Below are 11,698 nucleotides of genomic sequence, written 5' to 3' on the forward strand. Positions count from 1 at the left end.
TAGAGCACACAAAATATTTGCAATTGCAAAGCAAACAGGAAATAAAGAAACACAAAGAATACATTTTTTTTAAAAAGAAGCAAAATAACTACTTTGTGGAACCACCGTTTGCAGCATTCACAGCTGTTAGTCTCTTAGGGTATGTTTGCCAAAAGGGATTTTTACCCATTCTTCAAAGCCAAACTGCTGCAGTTCCTTACAGCTGCACGGGTTAAGCTGGTGTAGTCTTTAGATCGTGCCATGGATTCTGATTTAAACAACACACTGTAATCCAGCTGTGATGTCATGTGATGTATCAACATACTCTACATACACACCTACATATAAAATCCAACCCAAGTACAGAGCTGTCATCAACCAAAAAGTGGTTCAAACCATAAAAACACGTGGTCTCTGTTACAGTTTCCCTCATGGCTGAAATCTTTTTGAGCTGCATGTGACTGTTGCAGCTCATGTTAAATCTTTACGTTGGTGTAGCACCTACAGAGACTAAATGTCAGGGTCGAGAGGTGATTTATGAGAGCAAACAAGAAAAACTCAAAAGTACGCAAATTAGTTCCTTTTTTCTCATCTTTATTTCAGAGAGTGAGAACATCTGGGAACTTTAGAGGATCCCTGTAGTAGAAATGCACACCTCATGTATTCAGCAAAAGTAACAGAGGAAATGGAGTTAAAGTGCGACAGAATATTAGTGGAGATACATGTCTGAACATTGTACTTCCATCATCCTGACACCTCATACAAGTTATCAACACAGTGCTGACTCACTTTTGTGGAACTGATGCTGAAACGCAAATGAAACTCGATAAAGGACAGAGGCTATTGATGGTTTCTATTGCTGAACCCTGAACAATACAGTCCAAAGTCCCAGCTGACGCATTTGATACATACTGTAGATTATAATAGACATTTACACTCTTCTAATGCAAAAACACATCAATAAATAATAATTACACAGTCCAAAACATCAAAACTCAGAGTGCTTCAGTATTGCAGTCCTCTCTTCCCTTTTAGGTAGAGGAATATTTCCTGTGGAAAGAGAAGAGGTGTTAGCAATGACTCTACAAATCAAAACAACGTGCACTAAAATCTTTCATTCATTCATTTATTACATAGACAAAGATCCCACTCGGGTGTTTCTTTACCTGGCGGCGCAACAAAATACTCTTCAATCGTGTTTTTTGAGAGCTGAAGCAGCTCCTCAGCACAACCGCCTTCCATCGCTGTGTCGTTCCTCAGGTACAGAGCCCTGAACAGATAAACAAAAAGCTTTATACTATTCATTTCTTATAGGGTCAATTTGTTATAACCACCATCTGCAGAGTACCTGTCCTCCAGAACCGAATCCATCGGTTCAACCCCCGACGTGTCAACAACGTGAAGCTGGTCCGCAAACCGTATGGCCTTCTCCAAACAGTCCAGTCCCTGCTTAGTGCGGAAATCAACCAAGGCCAGTCGCTCCAGCTTGTCCACCAGGTCAGCTGGGATTTTAGTGGGCTGTGAGGTCAAAGGTGTGTCGTTTATAAATGCATGAGTGACAGCTTCCCCCTTTATCGCTTGGAATTTGACAACAAATCAAAAGTAAATGTGATATATGTGTAAAAAATGTTTTATTTTTTTCTATTTATTGCCAAGAAAAGATCAAATACTATGAATAGCAAAGTATTTCAAATGTGAGTCCGTCTGTCCGGCAGCTAAAGGAACAAGCTGCAGAATCATGGGGTGAGTTTTGTTTTTAAACGCACAGCTTCTGCGGTTTAGCTGTAATGACGACCATCTGAGTTTGTGTTCACCTCATTGTTAGACTTTGTAAGGATCAGACTATTCATTATTACTACTATGTCCTCACACAAAACCTCATAATTGGTAAAGGGTGAACGATTTTCTAAAATTCCTCACAGCTCACCAAGGAAACAAATGATTTGTTACTAAAAACACATCATATAGCAGATCTGATTCTGGTGTCAGATTGTTAAAGCAACGGATAAACTTTATAATTAAACTTACATCTATATGTGACCAGGATCGTATTACAACAAGCAAGTTCAATATCTTTAGTCCCGTTGGGTGATGCTTGAAGCAGTTATCCAACAAATAACACTGATTTCAAGACTTTAACTCATCACTTGAGTACTGTATTTTGTTTCCATCCACCCAGTTGTGAGGACATTACCGGAGGAAGCTGGTCCTCTGGTACTGGTTCCCATGTTGCAAACTTTGGGACCTGTCGAAAAGAATATATAGCCAGTTTGATATGTTACTGATGTGTACTGGCTGCTGACATGTTGCACACGGATAGACATTTATCTCACCTTAGGATTATGTGGCTGAGAGCTGAACGCACAAGTTACATTAGAGGTGTGCCTTTGCAGGCAGCTAATGCTACCTCTGCGATGACGGTTCCCCACGTTTGTTACCGAGCATATGTCGTTTGTCAACAAATCTAATGAAGACCGTATCATTCTCAGTGGCCCGCCACGGCGCGTGCGGGAGACAGAGAGACAAAACGCAGACATCTTTGACACGTTTAACTAGCCAGCTTTGTTGCATAAAAAAATCACAAGCTTTCCGTCTTTTGACCAGAAAGGTCAGCTCTTAGCTAAACTAGCTTCCCCTGGATTTAGCAGCTAAACGTACTGAAGGAGGAGGAGTTGGAGGAGGCGGGCCGAGAGGAATCGAGAGGCTGGAGGACTCCATTTACTTCCTCGTTTGTTAAAATGTCACAACACTCACTATAGTTGTGCCTTTATTGATAAAATACGGGGAGAGTGTCTTGAATTTTGAGCTCTGTTGTCATCTTTTTGACATGTTACATAACACGACCGCAGCCGTTGACACATGCGTGTAAACAACGTGTAAAATAGCTTAAGACGAAATGTAGCACAACGTCGACACAAATCTTCTGATACATATTTTTTCCTATCCTATATCCTATTCTCACGGAGAATACGATCAAAGATACATCACAGCCTCGACTGCCCGGATAGCTCAGTCGGTAGAGCATCAGACTTTTAATCTGAGGGTCCAGGGTTCAAGTCCCTGTTCGGGCGATGTTTTTTTTTTTAAAGATGAAAATTCTTGCTTATTTCCAGTCAAATCTAACTCTGTTAAGAAGAATCTAATTTCTCATACTTCTTCCATTATATATTGTGTCAAACTAACGTATTTCTCCCACCCCATGCAAGACACCATCAGTGAACTAAGCAGCTCCTGCAGCGACACCCTAAGTGTGTGAAGGGGAGATATGATAGGTCCTTCCTTCCTGCTGCTGTCAGACTGCTTAACAATCACTCAAATACTGTGAAATAAAATGTACAATAATAATAATACTATAATCTATATTACAAATGACCTTTTTCACTTGGTAGTGCTAACCACATGAAATAAGTAAGTGTGTGAGCAAAGTTATCCAAGTGAATCATAACATAAATATCCATACCAAATGTATTGCAGACACAAAAATATAGTATTATATTAATAAATATAATTAATTAATATGAATTAAGAGAAAGGAAAAAAGAAAAGAAAAGCCCAGACAAGCGCAGAAATGAAAACTAGTTTTCTTTTGCAAGTTAATGTACAAGCTTATGTTTACCAACCCTCTACATTTATGGTTTACTCCTCATTCTTTAGTTTGACTAAAAGTAGTAAAATGCACGTTACGCTATGTTTTGGAAAAATATTGATTCCATTTTTATTTTTCATAACAAGAACATATACCATTCAATATATAGATATATGAACTACGAGTATATAATCTGGTCATTTTAAAGCACACATTTAGAGTTGGCCACAAAATAAAAATAGCAGCTTTACAAACAAAGCAGCATCCGAATGAGAAAAATAATTAATAAATAAATAAATAAACAAATTAATAAATACATAAATACTTTGGCATATACAGGTTACAATAAATTAAAAATAGGCTTTATGACAGCAGTTACCATTCACAAAGAAACACTTATGTTTGAATGCCATATTCGTGAAACAACACTCGAACAACTGACTGGAGTTTTAGGCTATGAATGACCGGCACAAGTGTCTGTAACTTGGACCAAGGGTGAAAGCCTGACCAGAATCTGCCAAAACATTAAAACAGTTCACCTCACAACATCAGATCATTAGCAGTTCTCTCTGAAAAACGTGTCTTACTGTACCTTTCCTTTTCCATCTCTCGGTTTAAGCCACCGTTGTACCAAAGAATCTGAAGAATGTCTCATTTGGTCACCCCAAATGTTACAAGTGCCTCATCTGATCTGCCCATTCGATCATCATTTATAATGATGAATCAGCAATCAACGATTTAGCAAGCAGCCACCAGACAATACAAGAAAATGCAATAATTAAAGTGAATAAACCCCACAATTTACAAAATATACAGAGGTTCACTGGATAATGCAAAACAGCTCACAAGGATTATCAAAATAAGCTTGTTTATATATATATACATATATATGTATATATATATGTATATATATCCATTAACCACTCAAATATTAGGTTATGATAAACAAATATGACGTATTCATTATTCGAACAAATATTTCCTCTAAGGACACAACAATTCATACATAATTAGACAATTGGCAGACAAGTCAGTTCAATAACATTGAAAACAATTGACAACAATTGAAAACAGTTGAAAACAAATTAATGAAATGGTGCTAAAAGCTAAATTATTCTGAAATTTGCATGCTCAACAGAACAGTTTGGGTTACATATCAGGCTACCAGCCAGTCTCTCTGAAGTAGTGTGTGAAAATTAATTAGATTTTTTAGTAAGTAAACAATATAAAAAAAAATCTGCAGACATTCATTAAGGGATAACTTATTGATATATTTATTTTCTTAAACTTGTTGGCTATCAAAATAATTCATATAAACTACTATCCCATAAATATAGTCTCTGGCTGAATTCAGATTTGGGGTTTTTGGCTTGAAATGTCTCAAAGTGCACTCTGATTAACATTGACACTTGAGGGATTTTTAAGAAAATCATTAAGAAATCAAGCGTTTCACTTAAGCATACAACAAATACTAAGCTTGATATTCCGATATACCTGCTGACAGAACAAATAACACAGAGGATACAGTCAATAAGGCTCATAGCAGCAAACTGTGATTGTGAAGGCTTTCTGTAGTGTGTGTGTGTGTGTGTGGGGGGTCGTGTGTATTTCAGTCTTGTGCTGCTACAGCCATTCACGCTTTACTTAGAAGGAAAACAGGGCAAACAGCACATTCACTTGTTCTCGATCAGCATCTGCACCTTGCACACCAGATCTCTGGCCACGGTCAAAATCTGCTTGATGTTGTGGCGCTCGGCCATTTCTGAAAGGCAAGAGACAGTCAGGTTTAATTCAGGTTTTAACCATGGAAAGAGTTAAAGGAAATGGAAATACAATAATTATTCTTGTCCTCATCACAAGGCCAGAGAGAGATATCGAAATACTCCTGACGTCTCCCTTCAGCCTGATTAAAACTGAGAGAGCACGGAGAGCAAATGGTACACTGATACCATTGTTACAGAATCCGTCCTGAAAATTCTCAACTACAACCCCTACGCAGCAGAGATGAAAACACCACAAAGGCAGGATTCAGTCAATGTGCCACTTTTGGCAGCCTCTTAAGAAGGATGCTGGGTGGGATTTTGTTCTGGGTGGAATGGGTTAATAAATACAAAGAGCACCAAAATTCTCAGGTCCAAATGATGTCCCGCTGATAAGAGAAGGCTTTCAGTAGGCTTTTCAGCCGCCACTGAAGCTACAGCAGTGCTTACTGAACACGCTGTAATTTCACAACCACTTTTGCTGGATTCCAAAGCATTAAAATCAGTGGTAATGTGCCCATTTAGTATTGTGCCTCCACATAGTTTTAGTTTTCTAATTTACAACAGATTATCTCAGACTTTTTCTAAGATTAAAAAATGGCCCTTGTGCTCATTGATGGCTGCTGCCCTGTCTGAAAAAACAACTGAGCTAATAAAAGTTATCATCAATGCTGACAGAGAAACTGCCAGAAAAATACCGACACGGTAAGGTGTGTTGTTGACTGTCCTGCAGTGATAACTCTTAAATCTACATGTTATTTGGATCCATTTGAAGAATATGCAGTTAAGCACATCTAGAAAGCAATAAATCAGTTTCTGTGTGGACCAATAATGACACCTTGTGCATAATAACTTCATACCAAACATGGACAAAATGTCAGACTGAGTCGTCATGTAAATTCCAACAGAACTTTATCCAGATTAATTGGCCAATGGAGCTACAAGAGATAGTTTAGAAAAAACCCAACTAAACCAGTGTCACTGAGGAGTACCATCGCTTTTAGTCTTCAGTAAGAGTCTAGCACTTATGCAGGATCCTATAATGTCTATACAACGAGGCTTCTCTCTTAAATTCTTGATTAATTCAAGTTGATTCCTTTTCCAAAGCGTCTTCACTTTTCGTGACAAATATTACTGCGCAGCACTGTGTAAGTGAACATCTCCTGTAAGGTGCTGTGTTTTACCATTGAAGAACTTAATGATATCTGTGAAGTCCATGTTGTTCTCCAGGATGATGTCCCTGTACATTTCCACCAGCGCCAGGGCTATGAAGAGGACAAAGTGACTTGAGGAGACATACTTGGCCGCCCAGATGGTTTCCCAGACTGCAAACACGTCATCGTACACCAACTCTGGAACACAAAGAAACGGAAGCTTGGCGAGGTTGTTGGTGTCTGCACTTGTTTATTACAAGTCAGGTCTCAGTCACGTGTTTATTTTGGTCTGTTTTTTTTGTTTAACCCTTCATCCAGAGATCCCCAGTTACTCCGTTTCTTTTCTTAAGCTTTCCAGCCAACTCACCCTGGGTTTGCTACCAGATCTTAACACTAACTGACTTTGCTGCAGTCCTGCTCAGGGCTCAGGAATGTCCCACTGTCAGATCATCAACCATTTTCAATGTCATTGTGTCCCTTATCTGAGAGACCACATAGTTGCAGACTTTGCTGCAAGACACTGCCCCATGGCTTATTTCAAAATGGGTAAAACTACAAAGTTTGTAGTAAAATCCCCACAAAATGTACACGAGCCATCCATAGATGATGTAGGGAAGAAAATACATTTATGTGTGAGGGACGGCATGACTTCAGATTGGTTGATATTGAATGTGTGACTGTACAGTTATTTGTTATTGAAGTGAAACATCTGCATTGGATTTATCGTGTTCATGGCTTTCCTGATATCTGTCGGTTTGTTAAAGTGTATAAATGCCACAAAAAGAGTGACTGGTAGATGTGGAATAAAATGATTCCTCAAACACATACTGGAGGCGTGGCTTTCTTGTTTCATGTTCTTCTTCACCTCCTTTTGTTAGAATAGTCTGTCCCATACCTCCTTTATAAAACCATTTAAAGTCCTCACAAATGCACACACTCGAGCAGCTGTGTGCAGCAAAGCTTTTGTCTGCTTGTCAGCCTGCCTCCTGAGTGTATGTGAACTTTGTTCCCAACTTTAAACGGAAACATCCCAAAGTTAAAACTGTATCAGTGCTCAAGAATTTGGGTGGGAGGAGAGTCTGTGGAGCTATCAGTGAAGAGAGATAAGCGAGGAAACAGGTGTCCGCTCGGGAGGGAAAGCAGATGTGTTGAAATCTAAGAGAGGAAGTCCACAGAAAACGTGGGTGTACTGAGATAATCAGCGGTTAAACCCTTAGTATAAAACATGATGAATTGTAGTGTTAGTCTATGCTGTGGCCCCAAACTCCAGCAAAATGATTTCTAAAAATGCAAATGAATGTTTTAATGACTGCTCGTGTTTCCGAGTGATTTTGATATCTCATTCACAAACAGAGCTGAAAAGCAAACCCCAAAATACCCCAAAATGCACGAACACAGTAACACTTTGCCATCACTACCTCGCTTGAAGTCTAGGAGAAACCAGCGGTAGCAGAAGTAGAAGTGGGTGTAGTCTCCGTTTTGGTGCATAAGCTCAAACAGCTCAGAATCCAGGATCTTTACCGAGAGCAGATCAGGATATATTAAGGACAAGAAAAAAGAGAAAAGATAGTGCTAGTAGTTCTTAACAGATTTAGCGACTGCTACGCCATGTGTAAAACAGGTGCTTTGTTACCTGGATGAGAGAACGCATGTTTGCAAAGTGAGTATCCATCGCCCCTCCGTGAGGAAAATTTTGATTCATTCTCTTCATGAGTTCAGTGAAACAGCTGAAAGCCAGCGCCTCTAAAATAAGGACAGAGCTGGAGTGAGAAAGTGAGCGCACCAACTCTCCTCCATTGGTCCATCAGTAACTGGACAAATACACCAAATGTCAGAGAAAAGGGGACGGAAATAGCGACTAGAATAGTTGACTCACCGTCATCCAAAATGACTAGAAGTGGAGCCAGCAGGTCACACATTCCCTGTACATATCCGATGTCAAGGTGCTTCCAGATATAGCTGTAAATATTCAACCAAGAGAGTGGAGCGTCAACATCTCCAAATTTAGAAGCATTTCCACATATCTTTTCCACTATCTATTCAACAATTATCAAGGCAACTATGTTTGAAGTATAAAATTACAGCTAATGAGCACGCTTCTCATACTTGTAAATATGCATCTGAACCAGTAGGATCATAGTTATTGCACTACGGGGAAAAATAATGACACCTTCATTTAATCCAAGACTGAAAGGGAAAAAGAGATCTAAGAATGAGAGTGAAATTCAAAAGAAAGATTTTTGTAAACAAAGACCAAACTTGACCTGTTAACATTACATCATATCTAGCCTACATTGGGCATTTAAACTAAAACCAAAGAAGGTCCATTGTCTCATACATTATGACTTTATTATCTGTTTTGGTCTTTTTAAATGGAGACTGACCATCACCAAACTTCCATTCAGATTTCTGACACTGAGTGTCTAATTTGCTCCACTGAACAAAACAAAATACTAGGACCGGGACTCGATTAAAAAAATCAATCTAATTAATTAGAGGCTTTTGTAATTAATTAATCAAAATTAATCGCATTTTAATCGCATATAAATATTTGACCTGAGAACAGTGAGAAGCAATTTTTTTCACATGGATTTTAGTAAAACATTGAATAATGACTGAATACATAAGCTTAAGCAAAAAAACATTGTTTATTTTTGTCAAGGTGGTACTTAACCAGCCGTGCTCTTATTGACGCTTCCATTCATCCGTCCGTTTTGTATCTATTTTTTTTATGCCTTTTAATGGACAGGACACATAAAAAGAGACAGAAAGCAGAGAGAGGGGGAATAACACGCAGTAAAAGGCCGTCCCATGCGGGATTCGAACCGTGGGCCGAAGGCAGCGAGAACTGTAGCCTCTATACACGGCCGCTTGCACAACCCACTACTACGCTACCGACCATCCCATCATCTGTTATTTAAAACAACATTTCCCATCCACGGGGCCAACCAAAGCGGCCTCAACAGCTTCTTCGTTCATGTTTAACTATTTTTCACTGTGATTCGTTGTTGTCTGAAGTTATGAACGTTAGTTGGTGCTCCAGTATAATCGGTAAGCCTGAAACTCATCCAGAGAGAAACGGTCTGCGGTGCAAAAATAAGTGCGATTAAAATCCGTTAATTTTTTTAACGCGTTAATTTTGTGTAATTAATTAATCTTAAGTAACGCGTTAAAGTCCAGGCCCTACAAAATATGCAACAAAATGAACAAACTTCATTTAGGAGTTGAAGTATTATTATAACTCAAACAATCATGAACAGATTTTAATTTTATTATTCCATTATGTCCCTGCAGGTGTCAGCGTTTTACCTGCACATAATGTTGCGCAGCTTCTCCAGGTTGGCGGGAGTGAAGTACCAGTAGTTCCTGTCACAGCGCTGAACGTCCTTGTCAATACGGTGCAGATTGAGTGTATACAAGTCTAAAAGTTCTTGCTGAAACAAATAAAAGTAATAACAAAATCATAATAAAGCTGATCCCACGGAAGATGAAATAATGATTGTCAAACTTTTTCTGACATGCCCCCTCAGAAAACAGGAAAAGTTCCCAACCCTCCACCCCAACTTTTTTACCAACATTTGCCTTTTTGGGGTGAGGGGGTAGTCATGACCTAGTTTGAGAACCGCAACCACAAACATATTTAATCTTTTAAAACCTTCATGCATACAGAGTAAGCGCTCCCAGACGATTCTCCAGAGGCCACTTCGGTCTTTGTGTTTTCAGATGTGGACGTGGAGTCAAATGGAGGGTAAAGGCTCTCCATCTCCGGCTCCGACAGGTTGGATTCGGTGCCCTCTGGACTGAGAATTCCCTCCTTCTGCCTGAGCTCCATGTGAAGGGCCGAGTCCTCAAAGGAGGACAAGGTTTCACAATGTCCCTTCCTGCTCCAAGGCACCATGGAAACTTTGGCTTTGGGGATCTCCTCCATCTCTATGGCTGAGGGAGACTCATCGGACTCGGTCATCTGAGCCTTTTCCCTCTGAGAGGAACAGTAGGCTCCTCTTGTTTCAGACACTGTTGTGTCTGCGGAGAGAAAAAGATTCTTCTCCACTTCAGGAGCCTCTGGGCCTTTGAATATTTTGTCTTTCTCTCGCGTCTGTAATACCTCTGTACTCTTCGATTTATCTATTTCTTTAATCTTTTTCACATTTGTTTCTTCAAGTTTGGAAGCACGTTCAGTAACAACCGCCACTTCTTTTTGACGATTGTCTTCAACGTGTTCTCCTTTGAATTGCATGGCCGTTGCTGTTACTGTCATGGTATTCTCTTCAGACACTTCTTTTCCTGTTTCCAGTGACTGTGAAGGTTTAATTTCTTTCATTTTTGTATCAAGGCTTTTATCTTCAAAACTGGTTCCCTCTATTTGAACAGTTTCTGACCTAGTACTTTCTTGTGTTTCAGTGGGGAAACTTGTCTCTTTTTCGTCCAAGTTCTCATCTTTCACCTCAGTCTTTGTCTTTTTTGCAATTTTGGTACCATCAAGTATTTTCTCCTCTTCCCCCCCTCTATCTTGCTCTACACCTATCACCTGGGTGTCCATTCTCTCTGTTAGAGCTTCACTCTCTCCCCCGGCGGCTTTGACAGAGCTCTGTGATGCTTGAGGCACAGCGACACATCTCTGCGTTGCATCAGGTGCAGAGCTGTCCTCTGTGCTGAAGGAGCCATCCGACAGGCCAGAGGTGATGGAGAAGTTTCGTGAGGAAGGATGTCCAGAGTCAGGGGAGCTTGTCTCGTTCTGCAGAGCTCCATTGGGCATCTTGGGCATCTGTTTGGCCTCTTCGTTCTTGGTTTCCACCTCAATCTGCTCCACCTCCTCTACAGATTCAAACACCTGAAAGAACAAGCCAGAGGGAAGCAGACTACTCCAGGGAAAGGGATGGGAGGATGCATGGCAGGACGTAAAGAACTAACAGGAGAGAGAATGCAGCAATGAGGAGAAATGGATCAAATGTCAAGATTTCATGCATTACTTGAGTTATATAATTAGATTTGTGACGTAAAAGATCAAGATATTAGCATTTTGAATACTCATATAGATGTCATATTTAGTTGTTTTGCAGGTTGTAACAGGATATGTTTTTTTGATACCTGAGTGCTGCTGCTGGAATCACTCTGCAGGCGAGCCAGACTCTGCCTGTCTGAGCTCGAGGAGGACTGGGACTGCATTCAAGAGAAAAATGTACAATCATATTTTACTTAATACATGTCATCATGTGCTC

The 11,698-nt window shown here is 39.8% G+C and overlaps 2 protein-coding genes and 1 non-coding gene across 4 annotated transcripts in view; 1 reads left to right on the forward strand and 2 right to left on the reverse strand.

Annotated features, from left to right (window-relative positions):
* Nucleotides 1–568: 568 nt before the first annotated feature.
* On the reverse strand, nt 569–2,888 carry gatc (glutamyl-tRNA amidotransferase subunit C). The gene is made up of 5 exons (XM_072386976.1): nt 2,313–2,888; nt 2,174–2,224; nt 1,328–1,497; nt 1,146–1,249; nt 569–1,029 (listed from the first exon to the last, which is right to left on the reverse strand). The coding sequence occupies exons 1-5, from the start codon at nt 2,514–2,516 to the stop codon at nt 968–970; spliced, it is 591 nt and encodes a 196-aa protein (XP_072243077.1). The 5' UTR covers nt 2,517–2,888; the 3' UTR covers nt 569–967.
* Nucleotides 2,889–2,977: 89 nt separating this feature from the next.
* trnak-uuu (transfer RNA lysine (anticodon UUU)) lies at nt 2,978–3,050 on the forward strand. The gene has a single exon. It is a non-coding gene; the product is annotated as a tRNA-Lys (tRNA).
* Nucleotides 3,051–3,692: 642 nt separating this feature from the next.
* The window catches only part of sgsm1a (small G protein signaling modulator 1a), a 29,903-nt gene continuing 21,897 nt past the window's right edge, over nt 3,693–11,698 (reverse strand). The window contains exons 18-25 of one of the 2 annotated variants that reach the window (XM_072387971.1): nt 11,568–11,639; nt 10,147–11,385; nt 9,789–9,913; nt 8,356–8,438; nt 8,113–8,222; nt 7,898–7,994; nt 6,510–6,677; nt 3,693–5,327 (exon numbers count right to left, since the gene is read on the reverse strand). In XM_072387971.1, the coding sequence (XP_072244072.1) occupies nt 5,239–5,327; nt 6,510–6,677; nt 7,898–7,994; nt 8,113–8,222; nt 8,356–8,438; nt 9,789–9,913; nt 10,147–11,385; nt 11,568–11,639 (1,983 nt within the window). In that variant the 3' untranslated portion in view covers nt 3,693–5,238. The remainder of the gene's footprint in view (nt 5,328–6,509; nt 6,678–7,897; nt 7,995–8,112; nt 8,223–8,355; nt 8,439–9,788; nt 9,914–10,146; nt 11,386–11,567; nt 11,640–11,698) is intronic. The other variant, XM_072387972.1, reaches the window with a different exon arrangement.

Source organism: Leuresthes tenuis, unplaced genomic scaffold (genome assembly GCF_036924035.1).
Source record: "Leuresthes tenuis unplaced genomic scaffold, fLeuTen1.0.hap1 SCAF_6, whole genome shotgun sequence".
NCBI lineage: Eukaryota > Metazoa > Chordata > Actinopteri > Atheriniformes > Atherinopsidae > Leuresthes > Leuresthes tenuis.

Bases quoted from the DNA above. Each gene is read 5' to 3' on its own strand.
- gatc (XM_072386976.1), bottom strand. From the start codon at position 2,516: ATGTCTGCGTTTTGTCTCTCTGTCTCCCGCACGCGCCGTGGCGGGCCA. The intron at 2,225-2,312 runs GTGAGATAAATG...TCTTTTCGACAG, and splicing joins CTCAGCCACATAATCCTAAG to GTCCCAAAGTTTGCAACATG. The intron at 1,030-1,145 runs GTAAAGAAACAC...CTCTTTCCACAG, and splicing joins GTATTTTGTTGCGCCGCCAG to GAAATATTCCTCTACCTAAA.